We start from the raw sequence: 19,485 nt of genomic DNA on the forward strand, positions 1-19,485 counted from the left end.
TGCATAGCATCTTTCAGATATTAATTACCCTCAGGACTCTCCCGAGAGCTTTATTATTCATCTTTTGAGATGGAGGTAGAACGAGGCTAAATAATTTGCCCAAGATGATGACCAAACCCAGGAGTCTGGAGTCTGATCCCTCCCTTTAACCATGAGAAACACAGCCTCCTTTATATGAAGATGATATGTGTTTGCTGTAGAACAGACTTGCCTCTTTAATGAGCAAGGCTGGGACTTTTCCACTGTGCCTAAGTGAGTTAGGTGCCCCATTGCCCTTGCAATTTGATGTGAATTGTGTACCTAACTCTCCTAGGCTCTTTTGAGAATTCTGGTTTTGATAACCAACTGTTTTTGTTGGGGGGTTGGAGGGTGGGCATGATGGAGGAGGGGGGCTTGGATGTACATTGTAATGGCATTTTACATTAGTAGTAAAAGACCAGCAGTGTTAGGGGAAAGTGTTCATTTAAACATGCTTCACCATTCAAGGTCTTTGGACAATATCATCTGAGACCATTTCCCCTCATTGCGGCACACTGGAAGGAATCGGAAAGTGTTAAGTGCGCAGTGAAATCCTCCGAAACAGATCCATATACCATCAGAATCCTCACTGTCTCTCCCGTGTCCTTTTAAACCAAGCATATGCAGCAAGATACAGCATACAGTGAAACAAACCTACTTTTTGTATTCAGAATAAAAATTGAAGACGACAGGGAGGGAAAAGGCCAATCTTTTAAAAAGATTACCTTGCAAAGCATGCGGCAGAATTGATAATAGATGGTGATACTGCCGTCTTTCTCTGTACATTTTTGTTATGCCTGCAACTGCGCAGACGTGGATAAAACAAAAGCCAGCACTAATTTGACTCAGTTGGTGTTCCCGATATGTCTGAATCCTCTAATGGCACTTTAAATGTATGAGCACCAACAATGGGGCATTTCTTTTCCTTTGTCAGAACCAATATAGAGCAGATTTGAACTGGATGAAAGGAGTTGGATGGATAGCTACTGGGTCATTAAATGCGGAGCAGGCTAAGAAGGCAGGAGAACTCATTAGCGAGGTGAGATTTCATGACAGCATGTAACAGAAGTTGCTGCATAATGTGTGCAAAATGTCTGTATAAAATTAAAATAATTTCCACTCAAAGGGGAAAGAAAAAGGCATACCGCATGAAAGCCCTCAAAACCAGGAATAGGACTGGTAATTAGAGGGAAACCAGATACCAAACACACACCAGTAGGAGTCCATCTAGCCTTTGCAAAAACAAAGCAGGTGACAAATGATATTATGAATAATAATGGCAATCAAACAGTGCTCAATTGCTACCTACTAGCCTACCTTTTTAATGAAGCAAAACAGGAGAGATGATGAAAAGATGCACTTATTGCACCCGGGGCCTCCTTTTGTAACACGCATAAGTTCTCTCTTGCTTTCCCTTTTCCGTATATTCAAATTGGACATTGACGTCTGTGGGGCTCTCTCTCAGTCCATCTGTCTCTGGGGATTCTCAGCTATGTTATCCCCATGACACTCACATCACCCATGTCAAAAGAATACTTTATAGATGAGCTTCAGAATCCTTTGTGCCTGTTTTGGGGGATCCTTCAAAGGCAGAATCAGTAGTTTGTGGTGTGCAAATTTCAAGGAGAGATGGCTGACTAGAAAATTGAAAGAATTAACATTAGATAACCTAGAAGGAGTCACTTGTCCACCATATAATTTAGCTTTTCAGGTATCCTTTAGCATGTGGTTCTGTGCTGGTGTAACCACCACTGGACGGATTTGAACCTGGGATCTCTGAAGCTGAGTATAGGAGCCTCTACCCTCTGAGCTAAAAGCTAGTGGTCTCCCAGCCCATGCTGTAGAGATCTCTTGGTCTTACCTGTTGCTGTGGTCTAAGTGCCACTGCATGGGTCAGTGAACCACACTAGATATGTGGGTTACACTGGCAGTATTGAATCTTTCTGCAGTAAGAGAAAACAAACATTGAAAAGACAGCTGACCAGGTGTTCAGTGGGCTTCTCTAAAGCCAATGGAAACTCTTCCTGTTTATACTAGCTGGAAATATGGCCCTCAAACTTTCAGTGATGTAATGCCACAAAAATCTGCATTTCATTGTCATGAAATGGACACCACTGTCAGTAGAGAAGCCAGTGGTTCAGTAGGGGATGAAGTAGTTGGCTGAATCCCTTGAAGTGATCCCTCTAAGCGAGGTTTGACCCATGCTGGCAGGATGGTATAGCAAAGTTGCATTGCTATTGACTATATTGTGTCTGTTCTGTGATCAAATACAAAACTTTTGGCCCTTTTTATGAGCACTAAACAGTTTTTTTTTGTTTGAAAGTCTAACTGCATCTGGCAAAATGGGATTAAAAAGCACCTCCAAGAGCAGCATCTTTCAACACTTAATTACGTGAATTTCTAGACAATCTGTTTTCACTTTGGGACAAATTCTGAGAAGTCCAAAACCATCTTCATCTCCATTTAAAGTCTGTAGGTCTTACATGTTCTTTTCCACTTGAAGACTTGGCCCTGTAGCCTAAACATTGTGTTAAAGCATGGATTCCCAAACTGGAGTGTGTGAAGAACGTCCGGGGTGAGGGACATGAGGCGACCTAGCCACACATACATCCGTCAATCCCATCCCAAGTTTTGCTGCAATTTTTTTGGGGGGGGAGGTGAGGGTTTCTCAAAAATAAAAAAGGGGGCGTGGTGCTGAAAAGTTTGGGAACCACTGTGTTAAAGGATAGGAAAAAGGGTTTGAACTTGGACACTGAAATCTGACCAGTCGGAGTAAGAAGTCCTCCAGCTTGACAGTATTTCAACATTATTTCGAAATAACTGCCAGCTGTGAACTAAGTTATTTCAAAATAACGCTAGTTGCTCTGTAGATGTACTCTAAGAGAAGTGGAGATAAGAGTGAAGATGGAAATAGTACAACCTAATGCAGAAAGAGTAGTTGCTTATTTCACTGCTATATGTATGTGGTCTTTAAGGATTGGGCCATATCAGAGTGTAAACTTGATAATATACAGCCTTCATTTTAATTATTTATATTTCAAGATCTCTCAGAAGATACTATGGGCCCTTTTGAAACAAATCAAATTGATCTCGGTTCTATCAAATGTGTAGCAATAATTGAACACAGTATTAGTGACCACAGTGCTGTTTACCATGCTCCGGTGTTAGCAGGGAATATAAAACTTCCGACAATAAGTGTAGTCACTGCCATTTTTAGTGCAGTGTAAGTGGCTACCATTTCTTGCTTAAAGGAACTATAAATAAAAAATGTAATCAATTGTACAGCGTTTGAAGCCATTTAAAAATGCTTTCTTACTGTGGGTCCCAAAGTATTACAGTAATCTGGTTTTGAAATGTTTCCTTTATATTTAGGTAGAAATGCTTTAATATTAATTGGCAAAAGGTTATTGTTAAATTGAAACAAATATTAATCGAAAAGTACCCAGGACATAAAGATGAGGGAAGAGGAATAATAATTATGTTCACAAATTCACTCTAATCTCAAGCAACCTATGATTTTTCTCTTTCAAATAGCATGAAAGAGCAGCACAAAATTCACAGCTTTGATCTTTTTCTGCTCAACAGAAGAAGTACCGTCAGCATCCATGTGCTTTGAAGTTCACCAGTATTAAAGACACTCCTGAGATGATCCAGGCTAGAATTAGTTATAGCCAAGCTGTGGATGTAAGTTATAATGTATATGCATTATGATTATAAGAGTGGTACCCTCTTTGAACGACCTGATTGAAGAACTGGTTTTCTTTTTCTCTTTCTAAGATTATTCTTGGGAACCATGAGGCTAGTGAGGTGCATCTTACAAAGGGCATGATTTTTATGTAGTATGGAAGTCTTCTACCTACAGAGCTCCCATTGAAGTCAATGGGACTTCCACATACAGAGGGCTCGCTATACAATAATATTTTCCAGGAATACGATTTGGGAGTGGGACTGACCTGCCTTCCCTATTTAGAAATTTGTGACCTTTTGAGGTCTAGCAAGTGGGGAAAAAACACTTGGGTGGTCACCATTTTCAAACCAAGATGTTTTAAATTTTTGTTTCTTTTGAGACTTTAGAAATGTGAAGTGACATGTCAAGGAAGAAAAAAAAAATAATTTTAAGCCATCATCCTACTGAGAGAGAAATCCAGGACAAAGAATCTAAAAGTGAAGAATAGAAGCTGTTTGATCTTTAAACATGTTTATTTTTAATAGAAGGACTATTTGAAACTGTTGTAGACTTAACTGAGATAATGTGGACGTGAACAGCAAAGTCACCCAACAAAACCAAATTTCAGCCAAGAGAGAATGTTTTATTTATGAGAAAATAACACTTTTATTTTAAAATCATGAATAAGACAACAGACTTTGATGGTATTTGGTCCTGCCATTATTGGAGAGTCCTAGACTTGTTGACCTCTCAAGGTTCTTTCCAGTTCTATGATTCTAGGACCTTTGTGTAATGCAGATACTAATGTGATATACTAGACTACCTATGCATTTGGTATACTGAAGAAGATTCAAAGTTCTTAATATAAAAGCAGGATGAATATGAATTAGTGCTCAGTGTCCATCCAATGCTACAGTTACTTCATGGGTGTGTCTAGACTACTTGGCTCCATCGACGGAGCCACGTAAAGTAGTTTACCCAATATAGTCAATGAAGCGGGGATTTAAATAATCCCCGCTTCATTAAAATAAAAATGGCCGCCGCACTGTGCCGACAATCAGCTGATCCAGCACAGCGCGACAGTCTAGACACAGATCGGTCGACAAGGGAAGCCTTTGTCGAGCTCTCCTGTAAACTTTGTTTCACGAGGCATAAGGGAGCGGTCGACAAAGGCTTCCCTTGTCGACCGATCCGCGTCTAGACTGCCGTGCTGTGCCGGATCAGCTGATTGTCGGTACAGCATGGCAGCCATTTATTTTAATGAAGTGGGGATTATTTAAATCCCCGCTTCATTGACTATGTTGGGTAAACTAGTTTACGTGGCTCCGTCAACGGAGCCATGCAGTCTAGACACACCCCAAGTGTGGAGCTCTGACTGGCTTTCCCCTCAGGGGAACAGGCCCCTCTACATCAGTGAACAGCAGAAGAACAGTGTATTTGAGAAGCACAGAGGTACAGTCTCAACCTGTGGACTCCCTAAGCACTAGAACAGACACAAAATGCAACAGAGAAGGCAAGCAGATCGAAAGAGGAGATGATCCATGAGAGGATCTCACATTTTCAAAATGGAGGATCTCACATTTTCAAAATGGTCAAAGGCAGTCAAAATGTTGGACAACTGTACTAGCACTTGCAGTAACTGCCCGGTAAAGTCAAATGCAAGGAGACACTGAGAGGGGGGTAGAATAATAAAGAGGAAAAATCTTTCAGAATGTGTATCTGCACATGAACGGCTTAGATGTAATAAAACATTTATTGTATGCCAAGTATCAGCTGTTATATAGAATAGGTATGCTGGTGGCACAGTAGTAACAAGCAGTGTTATCCTACAAGATTGACTTCCTAAGCTTCCAAAATTCCATAAATGGCCCCTTTTGTTCTGGAATGTAAAACAGGAGATGACTGTCTCCACGTGAATTTAGTCAGGATTAACAGTTATTTTAAAGAGGTGTGCAAACAAATCCACAACTCCCAGTGATTTCATTGGAAATTGTAGGTGGCTTAGCACCTTTCAGAATTAGGCCCTTCATAGTTACAAATACTTAATTAATAGTCTGTTAATAATTCACTAACTTTTTAGTCACACGAAATTGATAAAACTTTTTTTATTTTCAAAAATCTAGAGTCTAATGCCAGTTTTATACCCTTATGATTTCAGTTGAGTTATTCCAGGTTTACCCTGTCTGAGAGAAGTATCAGGCCCCAAACTTTTTCTAGATCTCTCGATGAATACAGATACTTGCATTTATTAGTACTGCTGTTGCTTTTCTGTACTCTTTGCTTTTCATAAATTCATACCGTATTGTTTTTATCCAGCCCTGTGATCAGAGGTGCAGTAAGTGTTCTATTTGAAAATTTTCTGTGTTTCAGAGGCTGTACAAGGAGCACGGTGAGAACATAAAACACCATTATACACAAACGGCAGATCTTCCTGAAATCCTTCAGGCTAAATTAAATGCTTTGAATATCAGCGAGGTAAGGCTATCAGAATCCAGCCTTTAATGTTTCAGAGGAAAAGTGAAAAACATCCCTAGAGTATCTTGCCAATTTTACAGTGCTCTGCTATGTACTTCCAAGTTCCTACTCCCCTTTCTATGGTCTGATTATCCGTCTGGTAAAGTAATAATTCAAATGTGATTGGATATTTTTTATAAAATATATGCTCTAGGAATTACTTTGGGGATATTCTCTGGCCTGTGTTACAGATGAGATCAGACTAAATAATCAGAGTAGTCCTTTCTGGCCTTGGAATGTATGAATCTATAAGTCAGACCATGAGACAAATTAGCAATGAACAACTGAGAAAGTGAGTAACAGCCCCATTACTGAGACTTGTGTTCTGTTGTACATCTGTCATGTATTGATAGCTTTATTTATACCAGCCCCATCTGTTTGAATAAAATGAAGCAAACACAGTGATGCTTTTATTATAACAACAAAGATGCAATGTCAACCTGCAGTGTAGTAAATGCATTTAAATGCTGTTCAATATTTCCAAACAGACTCACTACAAGGAATCCTGGAGCAAGATGAGAGATGGTGGATATAAATTGAAATTGGATGCTATTCCCTTCCAGGCAGCAAAGGCTTCAGGTGAAATCATAAGTGATGTAAGTGAAACTACTGCTAATATTCTCCAATATGAAATACCAGAGTGTTTCTGTTATGGTGTGTTTATGGAAACAGTACTTTCATCCTACATTCTGAGAGGGATCTGCCCCATGCCCCATTCAATCCTTGGCTTCCCAGCTGAGACTCCGGACCTAATTTGATGTCATTGGTGACTGAGGGGTTTTTATATGAAAACCTGTCCACAAGGAATTGTACTACTGAGAGGACCAACTCATTTCGTATGCACTCTGAAGACCTATAAGAGTTGTTGACAGCCTTCAGTCATTATCATCTTAGACTACTTTTGAAGCAGAAATACGTAGGGAAGAGAGGGAGAGAGATTTCAGAACCAGACTTTAATTTCTTAAGTCCCTTAGTACTCCAGTACAGAATTTTTATGGAGGGGGATGCATTATATGTATAAAAGACTTTGTAAACATGTATACAGAAATGTATTAGAAAAGAATGCCATATCAATTGCATATGGCGGGACCCATGTTGCTTTGTAAATGTTTTCATTTAAATATTCTTCTAAATAAGTCAAAATACTGAAAGATGTGCACTGATGGGGTTCTCTTAGCATCCACTCAAGATTTACTCAGTGTTCATCTCTTAACACTTGGCAAAACATACCACATCCTAGTAGATATCTAGAACTTATAGTCCAAAGACTTACAACTATTTCAGGAGAGAACTCTTTACACCCACTATGACCTGGGGAATAGATTTCTTGACTGCTTCAACAGTTCTTTTCCATTTGGATCATTTGCTCAATTACCGTGTAAAAAAAAAAAAAGCAAGACACAATTTTGGTCGAAAACTCACCTCTCTTGTTACTGGGCCTTATCAAACGTCTATTATTTTCCCCCTTCAGTACAAATACAGGGAGGCATTTGAGAAAATGAAAGGACAGATGGTTGGCTCACGGGGGTTGGAAGATGATCTTAACATTGCTCACTCAGTGCATGCAGCTTTGCTACAAAGTGATGTAAGTACAAAGATTTGGGAATGAACATGTAGAAATGCTTTTGTAATGATAGTTCACCATGGAAAATAGACTTTGTTATGGATGAATTCTTTGGCATATTACATAAGACTCAAGTCTTCCTTTGCACTGGCTAAATACATTAACTGCATTATTCTTTTTTTACATTAAATACGGTATTATTAATTGGAGTGTAAAATAGCCCTGAGATGTATTCTCCCACAGGCCTCTTACTCCATGCAGCTGTTTCCGATAGGCAGTATCCTATTCAGTGTGCATATATATGTAACCCTTCTGCCGGGTAGGCCTGGCAGTAACCAGGGCTGGGTTCAGTATCTTGGGGTTCATCTCACATAGAACCGGCTCGAGCCGGGAAATTCACGCACCCCTGGGCGCCTCTGAGAGGCAATGCTTCCCCACTCGCAAGCACTGAGTCTGAGTGTAGGAAAGAAACATTTAATGAAACACAGAGAGAAGTCATACGGCATTAACTTGGGGAAAACACCACAAATAGTTCATAACCCCAAACATGAACCAAGCCCTCCCCCCCAGCCAAGAATCGCCCAAAGTCCAAAGAGTCCGACACCCCAGAAGTCTCTGTCCCTAGTCCATGCCACCCAGAGTCCCAAAGTTCACCCGCAGGGTTTCACTTCCCAACGTGGGTAGAAATGGGGGTGGGGGAGATAGATAGGGGGCACCTTATACGAAACTCCGCCACGTTCCACCAGCTGTCTCATCCCACGCCACTGGACGCTCCGCTGGGCGCCTGCCGTCGCTCCACCGGCTGTCTCGTTCGACGCCTCTGGACACTCCGCTGGGCGCCTGCCGCCACGCCTCGTCTGCTGCCACTGCTGGTCACCACTCCTCGCCTGCCACCGCTCCACACCACACCACTGGTCGCCGCCACTTCACTGGCGGATCTAATTAGTGCAAAGACTCCTGTGAATTTTTTTTAAAATATAAAACATTACCCCAAAAGGTTGAAACTTTAAAATGATTATGGTTGAAGGTCTGGGCTGATTCTGATTTTTTTCTAAAAAGGTTCAGATATTTCTCTTAGGGTTTATTATCAAGAAATACCTTGAAGGTTTTGTTAGTGCTTCGTAAAAATGTAATTTGTTTCTAAAAAAATAAGTGAGAGATATTTTTTATAATTTTACTGATAACTTATTTCTTTACTTTACTTATAACTTTAACTTTAATTATATTCCGCCTCAAAAGCAATCCTAATGTAGATAACATTGCAGTTATTTAAAAATAATATGGATAACTACTCTTTTTGGCCCAAAATTGTTTGTCATATAATTTAATTTCATGTATACTTAAATTGGGCTGGGGAGCTTATTAAAAAAGAGAATAATTTGGATGGGAAATTGGAGGAGTGTGGAGCTTGCATGTTAAGTCACAACTTAGTCTACAAAATGATCCATTTATTTTTTAACAGGTAAAATACAAAAAAGGTTTTGATCATATGAAGACCCAGTTCCATCTGCCACTGGATATGGTAAACTTAGTGCATGCCCGGCAAGCCCAGTCATTGGTCAGCAATCAGGAATACAGAAAACTACTTCACCAGTACACCTCAGTGACAGATGATGTGAGATTGCAGTGTGCCAAGAAAGCTTATAAACTCCAGAGTGAGGTAAATGAAAGTCATCCCCATGCTATTATCCTGTTAGGTCTGACACAATAATTATGTTTCAGACCATTACAATATGTGCATTTGAGTGGCAATTGTGGAGTAAACTGAGCGTTCTGGGTTACATTAAAGAATGAGGCGTGTATTGGTTTGGTACTTGGGTGGTAAAAGGTTACTGTCAAGGAATTCTGTCTGACATGAGTGAAATGGCCTTTTAAAGAGCCCGTTGACTGTGTAAACTGTTTGCTCTGTGGCCTCTGACCTGCTGTGCATCTGAATGTAATTGGTGCATATAGCCAGAAGAAGGCTGCATACAGCTTTAAAAAAATCTGTTTCATAAGAGCCCTGTAAACTGTAGCCAAAGACTAATTTGACATAACCAGTGGAATTCTAATAAGAATGAATTTGGCCCACTGTGGGGCTAAAAGCATGAGCCTCTGCCCCATGAACTGAAAGCCAACTGCCTGTCAGCTAAGGCTATAGGGCAGACTTCTCTTCCCATTGTAGCCTCAGAATGGGTTACACTTGAATAGAATGAACTAAATCAGGGATAAGGGTCTTCCGCTTGCCTGGATCTGGCCCCCTGAGGCTCAGGGCTCCCCCACCCCAGTGTTAGGGAGTCCACATTGATGCTCCAGCCCATACGCCACCCCACTGCAGGGCTGGAGCACACAAAATCTACTAGCCTGGACCCCCCTAGGTTCTGGTGTGCAAGGGACGTGGGGAGTGTCTTTCTGCTTCTCAGTCGGGGGCCACATTAGTGAGGGTTGGTTGATTGGTTGGTTTGTATTTTGCTTCTCACTTGTGTGTGGCCCCTGACTGATTTTTCAGGGGGGCAGCGGACCCCGGCCAAAAAAAGGTTTCCCACCTCTGATCTAGATGGTTCTTGATGCTCCCAGGGCTACTCCACCACAGGAGGGATTGTGCAGATCATTGTACCCAGGTTTAGATGATCCCATGCTTTTCATCACTTTGTTTTCACATATTTAACTGTTCCATGCTGTGTGCCATTAAAAAAACAATAGTATTTGCTTGCTGATGTATCTGATAGCCTAGGAAATAATGTAATAAATTCGAGGGTGCTTCCTTTAAATAGACTTTACTGTATACAACAGCGTCACATTAAAACTGCTCAGACAACAAAGCATTTTTGTGAAAAATAACAATGGAAAAATGTCAATTTTCAAGATGTTTTTCACAAAATTGTCTGACAAGCTCTCATTTTATATCTGCATAAACTTTATATATTAGGGGAGGTTTTCAGAAACAGAGATGGAAGTTAAGTACCCAAGTACCATTAATGTCCAGTGGGATTTAGGTTTCTAATTCTCTTACGGTACGTTTACACTGCACAGCTATTTCGGGGTATCCCAAAATAGCTACTCTGTGTCTGCACAAGCTGCCCATTATTTCGAAATATTTTTCGAAATAACGAGTGCACTATTTCACCATCCTGGTAAACCTTGTTGCACGAGGGATAAGAGATGGCTCAAAGTAATACTTCATTTCGAAATTTGACACTGTGTAGATGCGCCAAATTTCAAATAAACTATTTTGAAATAGATTCAAAATTGCGTATTTTATTTCGAGTTTAGGGTGCTGTGTAGACACACCCTTATGCTCTTTTTAGAATCCCAGCCCTTGTGTTGTATAAACACACACCACACATAAACAAACATGCACACAGACCCAGCATAAAGTAGCGAGAATGACATCTACATAGTAAATATTACTTCTCATCTCTAATTTATTTAAATAATCTCCTTGTGTAATTTCTGGATAAATAAATACAGTGAATTTTAAATAGAAATGCATAATTACTTTTCCTTGATTTCCCTTAGAATTTATACAGGTCTGACATGAATTTTATGAGAGGAGTTGGCTGTATTATTCCAGGGGCCCTAGAGATTGAAGGGAAGAAGAAAGCTTCTGAACTCATCAGCGAGGTAACAAAAGAGGGTTTTGATTTCTCTACTACAAACAAGAGTTTTCCAGATGTCTGTCTATTAAACTGGGTTGGCAAAATGACTCATTGTATTAATAATAGAACCCTCCCCCCCACACACACCTTTATTCGCTCACTCCATTTGTGTCCTGATTTCAGATGAGTGAGCATGGAGAGGTTCAAGGTTTTGCAGACCTCATTAACTATTTTCACAATCTTTTCCTCTTCTGTTCTGAGCTCATGTGATTGGTATTTTTAAGATACATTACTTTATATAAAAATGTGCCTTTCCAGCTACGAGGAAACCCGTGCCCTCTATTACCCATACTGCAACACTCCCCCAACGCTAGGCTGACACACTGGAGTGGCCTTTATAATGATTTGTTCCCTACCCCTACTCTAATCCTTTCCTGCAGTTTCTCTGCGTTTTTCATTCTGCCTACTCAGTATTCTGCTTTCCTCCCTATTGTCCTATTCGATTTTTCCTCCTCCACTCTCTCCCTGATGTTCTCCAAAGCAAGGCATAGATCCAGTGACCATGTTCAAATAGGTTTGGAACTAGGAAAAATGAGTATGCACATCTCTAGCCCTACTCTGATGAACGGATCAGGTGCTTTGATCCTCATGATGAACTCTGTTTATTGGTCATCACTCTCACTTACCTGCTCAAAGTAAGTGAAACCTCCACTTTTCCAACGGCTTGGAAGTAGAAAGTTCATCAAGAGCAGTACCTAGGGACTGCAACTTTGGCAACGAAACTCTCATTTCGTTAGTTGATGCAAGTGATGTGAAGAGGTAAAATCATACAATTTCTATATAAAGTTTGGCAGCACACTTTTACTAAACCTGTACCATATTCCCTGTCTGTTTTCAATTGTCCCTAATGAGACATGAGCCCCCCAGATTAATGGGAGCAATTGATAAATTGGCCTAAGGGTTAATGAATGAACATTCTTCACAAAGCACCATTTTCAGCATGAGCAGTAAAAGCAAAGCACTAATATTAGGGAGACAAGTCCCTTATCTGACAAGACAATTTAGTGCTTCTGTTCATTTTTCTTTGTGTGTGAATTCAGAGTAAATATCGTCAGCAGCCGCATTCCTTCAAGTACACATCGGTGACAGACTCTCCTGGCCTCCTTCATGCAAAATTCAGCAACATGATTGCTAATGAGGTAGGTTCTAGTAATGTGAATCAGAAAATGTGCTTTTTAAAATGCAGTGAGCTGGGGAAGAAGGAGTGGAAGGGAGAGAACCTCGTTCTGAGAAGCATAATACATCAAAAGGAAAGACGACATCATTGATTTGTGCTTTTGCACAGTTAGATCATATTTTATTATTCCCGGACAAACATTTAGTATCATTTTGTCAATCACATCTCTCCTTTAAAACTTCATAGTCTCCATTTGATACGAAGTCCTGTAATCAGATTTTTCTATTTGAAAGCAAACAAAATGCAAAGAAGGTAGATACGTTTTCGGGGAGGTTAATTTGCATAGTATTGAATAAGCAACATTCGAGCCCACCTAATGCTGAGAACAAGAATCTCCTTTTTTTTCTAATTCACTGTCACCTGTCAAACATGCCAATTTCGGGAAAAATCCAATGATCCCACAGTCCGCCCCTCACTGAAATGCTCTTACCTAATATCTACTCTAGAGTTTCTGTTAGAACTAACAGATCTGAAATATTTCCTTGATATTTGGAATGATCCCTACAAACCTGCCTCCTATTCTCCCCCCCCCCCCCCGCAAAAAAACAAATACACCCTCATTCTAAAACAACAAAATCACAATAAACCTAGATGGTTGCAGTAGCTTTGGCATATTTCTTCTGTACTTTGTTCTGGCAAAATAATTAAGGCTGTTCACATACTAGCAAATGAGTCTCAATGATCTCCAATCTCTTTCCTAGCGCCTGTATAAAGCAGCGGGAGAAGACATTCTGCATCACTACACACTAACCCTAGGTCTGCCTGCATTTTCACAGGCAAGAATAAATGCAGCTAATCTCAGTGATGTAAGTGTTTGTTTTTGTTTGTTTTTTCCTTACATGTATTTGGATTTACCTTGAGGAGTCCTCCACAGGAAGGGGTGAAGGTCTAGATAACCTATTGGTTCTATTCCATGTCTGTTTTCTCTGATTTGATTGTATATATACTGTCTATAGAAGCTTCAGGGGGTAGCCGAGGTAGTCTGTACAGGATAAACTTAAAAAACAACAAATGGTCTGATAGCACTTTATAGACTAACAAAACATGTAGATGGTATCTTGAGCTTTCATGGGCACAGCCCACTTCTTCAGATGACTGGAGTTTCTATATATAGAATCCTTTAAATCCACAGATCTCTGCTTTATAGCTATGAGTATCCGCATCCATGAATGTGGATATGGATATCCGTGGCTAATTTTTGTGCATGCAGATGCAGACACAAATTTTATATCCATGCAGGGTTCTATGTATATACACCTGTGGCCACTAGCACATATACAGATGTCAGTAAAATAAATCTACATAAAGAACAGGCTACACATGTTTGTTTGAGATAATATCTTCTTTAAATAATAAAAAATCCTTTGGTAGTGAGAAATTGACTCACTAGCTTTATAACGCATGTAAGTGCGTTTCTTTGTTCAGTCATTCATGCATTTAAAAATGAAACAGAGAAATCTACATGTGCCTTTCCCACTTTAGGCAAAGTACAGAGAGTCTTGGCATAATCTGTGCGCTCAAGGCTACAAGCTGACAATGGAAGCGATCCCTTTCCAGACTGCGAAGGCCTCCAGAGATATTGCCAGTGATGTGAGTTGAATGATTCAACCTTCCATCTTGCCTAGTTTCTGTTAACTTCATGTAAAACAATGTCTAAGGCAGATTTTACTGAATTAAAGCATCCCCATAACCATGTGAGACGAGTGTCAGACAGAATATATTACTTATGAATGAGATTCTTTGTGATTTTTTTTTTAACAAGAAGAGTCACAGCTTATCAGAAACCAAACCCAGTCAAAGATCTGGGAAAAATCCAGTGCCTTTATGCATGGTGCAATCTAGGGAAACTCTTCCCTTCTTCAGTCTGTCTGGGTCTTCAGCCCCAGACTTGCAAAACGTCCACTAATTATGGATATCTGCCTGTTTTGGGGCACCCCTGGCAGAAGTGCAGAGCACTTACAACTCATCCTGAAGCTGTGAGTTCAGATCCTCCAAAAATCAGGTAATCGATATCTGAAATTGGGCACTGAAAGTGAGTGGACTCTCCTGCACGTGTGTCTCAGTAACTTCCCAGGCAAGGAATACATATGTCCCTCCTCTTTAGAATTTTTTTCAGGTTTGGATTACAATTTCCAGAACATATTAAGACGTGGTGAATTTTAGCTGTAGGTACTTTCTAAGGCCTTTCCTTTCTTCTAAAGGTTTTTGCAAATAAATTATAAGAATTGCTTATAATTAAAATGAAATAAAAATATTTGATATTGCATAGCATGGAGGTGCATATTTTGTTACATCCAAGGTCATAAAATACGAATACTTTAAACATATATATACGTTTCACAAAGTAGCTATAACTGAATTATTATACAGGGCTTGTGACCGCAGCCTCAGAACTGCAATTCCATAATAAAATTACATCCATTTACCATAGGTCTGAAGTTGGCCCTTCATCTTCAAAGCACTTTATAAACTACTGTAATTTAATCCCCTTAGTTCCCCTGTATGGTAGATAAGTGTTGTTATTCCATTTAGACTACATTATAACCTCTTCTGGCCAGGCCCGGGGCTTCTGTTTAGAATTCCTGGCACACTGTTTATGCTATATAAATACCAACAACAATAATCCTTGCCATTTCACAGAGAGGCTAAATGCATGCTCATTGAGGGAGTCAGAGCTACAATGAGAGTTTACTCCTTCCTGGTGCTTATTCCTATGCTCAGACCTTACACTTCTCTCTCAAATCACTTTTTGATCCAGGAACAGTTGGTTGCAAAAACTGGATGGGGTTTGGAAAGCTGAAGGATACAATGTGCACTGGGTTTCTCTTTTTGCCGGATTTTGCATGCTTTTTTGGCCTCTTCCATTTGGTATCGATGAAAGGAATTTCATGGGAGTTAAAACAGCAAGACACAATCTGAAGTTAAGCTTGCTTGTTGACCACCTTATCCGTTCGTTTTCAGTGTCAATACAAGCACGCCTTCGTGACAGAAAGAGGAAAGCACGTCGGTGCCAGACGCATTGTGGATGACACCCGATTGTTACACTGCTTTCATGCTGGGAAGTTACAAAGCGAACAGGAGTATAAGAAAGGGTCCCAAGAGATCTGGGCTCAGTACCATCTGCCCATGGACATGGTGAATCTAGTCCATGCTAAGAAGGCTCAGGCCTTAGTGAGTGATCAAGATTATAGGAAAAGACTCCATGCATATACAGCAGTCCCTGAAGATTTGAAGATGCAATGGGCAAAGAGAGCCCACATGTTACAGAGTGAGGTAAAGACAGAACCCTCTTGTTAGCTGCAAACAGGTTCAGAAATGTGCCATTGACACAAACCACATGTTGATGCCAAACACTTTGAAAATAAGCCTGCAAACTCTTGCATTTGCATACAAAATATTTGATTCAAATGTACACTGGAAAGGAGGTTGCATGTTCAGAGATTAATTGGAAAGCATCAATTGTGGAGGCTCTTTTGCAGGTGGAAATGGTTAATATCAATGGCTAAATTTTCAGACAGGAGTCCGTTCAGTTTCCAGTTGTGTATGTATGAATTTATACATGCAAATGGCTCATTTCATGCAGATTTTGCACACCATCTTGTTATGTAAATGATAAGCTCTCCACAGGCAAAACCTGTGCTCCATTTGCACTTGCAAATGGTTTTGCACTTGCATGTGCAATTGTTCACATGTGCCACCAAAATACTCAAGAACTGTGTGCCCGGGTGACTGCATATATAAATTGCCTGTGAGCAAATAGCTACATTTTGACAGTTTGCCCACAAAGATTTTCTTTAATTGATAACTACACCTCATAAAGCTGTCATTTTGCTGCATGGGAAAAGAGAGGTTGAATGACAGTGTGTAAGAATGAAGCTTGTGCTGTTGAACTAATTCTTAATACATCTTCAGGGAACTGCCTGTTTGCTGGACTCAAGATTCTACTGAGGTCAAATGATAGGCTATTTGTTAGATTCAATTGATGTGGATGAAGAAATATTTGTAGACAGTCCATTTATGAGAGAGTGTGAGAAGCAATCAAAGCTCTGGAGAACTTGCATCTTGCTTTTTCATACTTAGTGTACCTACAATGTAACATCCAATCCGTACTCTTTGCAACAAAAGGCACCTTGAAAGAGCTTTATGCACTTCATCTCTTCAGATGAAAGCCAACAATCCGATTGAAGGATCCCTGTTGGATTTGCCTCTCTATGTTATAAATGTATCCAGTTGCCTTTGTTCTTTGTCAGAGTGGAAAGAAAGTAAAAGATTTGCCAGTGAAAACTAGAGGATCCCAATATAAAAAGAGAACCATTAGCAGGGGGGTTAGTTTTGTGTTAAAGGGGAGTCTTAGATTTCTTTCCTCTCTGTTTTGATAATAGCACCAAATTTACATACAGACATTAACCACTAGAGACACACTGGGGAAAAAACCAGCTATGCCCACTTTTTTGGGTGAGTATTGTGTTGCTGAAAGTTTCATCAGGAGTTCCTCAAAATGTTCCCCTGCAGTCAGCAACATATGATTTTTCTTGCATAGAATACTCTTTGGTTTCTGCTGTAACTGTCCAGCTTCTACCATACACGCCCAACTTCTTCCAGCCCAAAAGCTCAATTCCATCTGCTGCCTTTCCCAAATCCATCCAACCTGTCCTGGTTACACCATGCTTGCCAACCCCTTCTGTGTATCACCAAGACTCCTGTTGGTGACTCCCTCTGTCTGACACCTGGGCCTCACATCTTACAGTGGTGATGGTGACTGGGTTGTCCCGCAGCCTCTGGCTGTGTTTGGTTAGGTGGGGAGTGGATCTTGTCTGGTGAAGGGCTGGATGGTTAATCAAAGAATAGGTCCCTTTCAGTTCTTGATCCTGTGTAGAGGAGTCTGTAGAGGTGAAGTGGTGTACTGTGGTTTCAAAAGCCTATTTGGAATACCCTTGTGCTTTGACTCTTCCTTACCATTGAAGTGCACTTTGGCAGCTCCCTCAGGCTGCCTGACTTATCCTGGCCCTTTGCTGTCTTTCCATCTAATCCTCTCTTGTGCCCTGAAATCAGACCAAGGACCAAATAGCACACAGGACCCACCTATAGTGCCTCACATTACAAGAAAGTATAATTTCCATTGGCCAAATCCTTACATCTTTACAGGGTAAATTGCCACTGAAGTTCATGAGTTTCTCTGGGTGGGACTGAGTGAAGAAATGATAAGGATCTTGGGATTTGGACCTGTGTGATTAGAAACATGAATAAACCACAAAAATAATCAAGATGATTTAACAAGGGATGTCGCCCAAAGAGCTTATCAGATGAGACAACAGATTTTACTATCCCGTTTACCACCCTGTAAGACTGTTCCGCATGTATACAGCACCTGACACCCAATGAGCCAAGAGAAGTTTGATAGCTTGCATCACTCCTTTGAAATAAGTAATTGATGTTATCTCTATTTTAAATATGGAAAGTGTGAGGCATGGAAATGTTGAATGATTGGCCAAAATCACACAGTGGGTCACTTGCAGAGTCTGGAGGAGAATCTCAAGGTTTTTTTTTTTTTCTTTTCATTTTTTTCATTTCCCCCTAGCTTTAACCATTGGCAAAATTTGTTTGGTTAGTCCGATTCTCTTTGTAGGTGGAGCTCTAAAATATCAGAAGCAAAGAACTGCTGTCCTCTTACAAAGTCAGGCTAATTAGAAAGCATGCATCGGATACATAATTAGTATTACTGAGTTGAACCTACTTCAGATAATTATTTTAAAAAGGGAGTTTTACATCCCATATAAACAGGTTATTTCCGCTTTGAGTCATGCTAATTCACTTGTGAGGTCTCCTCTAATGACTTGCGTATGATACATTATTTAATTCCTGGTGGAATGAACAAGTGCAAACAGTTGGGTTTTATGATGTGAGATATGCATGGAGAATGAAAAAGGTGAAAAGTTTAATATGAATGTGGGGAGTCTTTAAAAAAAACCCAAACCTTATAGCTGTGGCTGCGAACCCGAGGAAAGCTAACCATTTCATTGTCAACAGTCTCGCTATAAATCAGACCTGAACTTCATGAAAGGGATTGGCTGGTTGGCGCTGAGATCTCCACAGATAGAAAATGTGAAGAAGGCTGGAGAGCTCATCAGTGAGGTATATTGATACATTTTTCATGGGATGGCGTGTCTGTAGGAATTGTTTACCATCAAGGCTCCTTGTTACATGACACTTACGAATGTAGCTTATCGTTTCCTTTTGATGTGGGAGCCTGTTTATACAAAGCGTAAGTTACCAAAGAGCAGCATGGGAGATAAGAGTCCACTTGTGACACTCGTGACATATTTTCTATTCCAAAGGAAACGCTAGTCTGAAAACAAAATGCGTAAACAAATAAATGCAGGAAACTCCACTATGAAATGCTAAGCAGTTGAGTTTCAGTTTTTAAAATGGCATGATACTGCGCTTAGCATTGACAGAGGGTGATTTAGCCTAATCAGCATCATTTTTTACTCTAGAAATTCTTATGTGCCATTCCTAACCAGAATTTATGATTGCTCTCTATAACAAGTGTTTGCAAAAAAGAAAATAAACTTTATTTGTGCACACTACATTGGCACATTGTAACCACACTAGCCAGCATTAAAACAAGGGCTGGCACTAAAGCAAAATCACTTCCTTTTTAACATCATGGTTTCAGGATGATGATTTTCTTTTCATTTTGTTCCTGTTTGTTGTCACGTACACCCAGTTCTCATGTATCACTATGTAATAGAAGCCACTTGGTGTTTTCACTTGCAGACAAAGTATCGTCAGAGGCCGGGGAGCATGACGTTCACCACTGTGGTTGACTCTCCAGACTTGATCCATGCGAAGCATAGCTACCTCCAGTGCAGTGAGGTAGGTTTCCTTTTACAATAATGGACCTTAC

General features: G+C 40.2%; 1 protein-coding gene across 3 annotated transcripts in view; it reads left to right on the plus strand.

Moving 5' to 3' along the window:
- NRAP (nebulin related anchoring protein) overlaps positions 1–19,485 on the plus strand; it is a 73,942-nt gene that overhangs the window by 46,149 nt on the left and 8,308 nt on the right. For all 3 annotated transcript variants that reach the window (XR_012905715.1, XM_006134973.2, XM_006134975.2), the window contains 13 exons: positions 953–1,057; positions 3,604–3,702; positions 6,056–6,160; positions 6,688–6,795; positions 7,671–7,784; positions 9,226–9,423; positions 11,262–11,366; positions 12,442–12,540; positions 13,280–13,384; positions 14,061–14,168; positions 15,540–15,851; positions 18,606–18,710; positions 19,356–19,454. Coding sequence is in view for 2 of the 3 variants with exons in the window: in XM_006134973.2 (XP_006135035.2) it covers positions 953–1,057; positions 3,604–3,702; positions 6,056–6,160; positions 6,688–6,795; positions 7,671–7,784; positions 9,226–9,423; positions 11,262–11,366; positions 12,442–12,540; positions 13,280–13,384; positions 14,061–14,168; positions 15,540–15,851; positions 18,606–18,710; positions 19,356–19,454 (1,662 nt within the window). In the remaining variant the exon portion in view is untranslated. The remainder of the gene's footprint in view (positions 1–952; positions 1,058–3,603; positions 3,703–6,055; positions 6,161–6,687; positions 6,796–7,670; positions 7,785–9,225; positions 9,424–11,261; positions 11,367–12,441; positions 12,541–13,279; positions 13,385–14,060; positions 14,169–15,539; positions 15,852–18,605; positions 18,711–19,355; positions 19,455–19,485) is intronic.

This window comes from Pelodiscus sinensis, chromosome 8 (genome assembly GCF_049634645.1).
Source record: "Pelodiscus sinensis isolate JC-2024 chromosome 8, ASM4963464v1, whole genome shotgun sequence".
Lineage (NCBI taxonomy): Eukaryota > Metazoa > Chordata > Testudines > Trionychidae > Pelodiscus > Pelodiscus sinensis.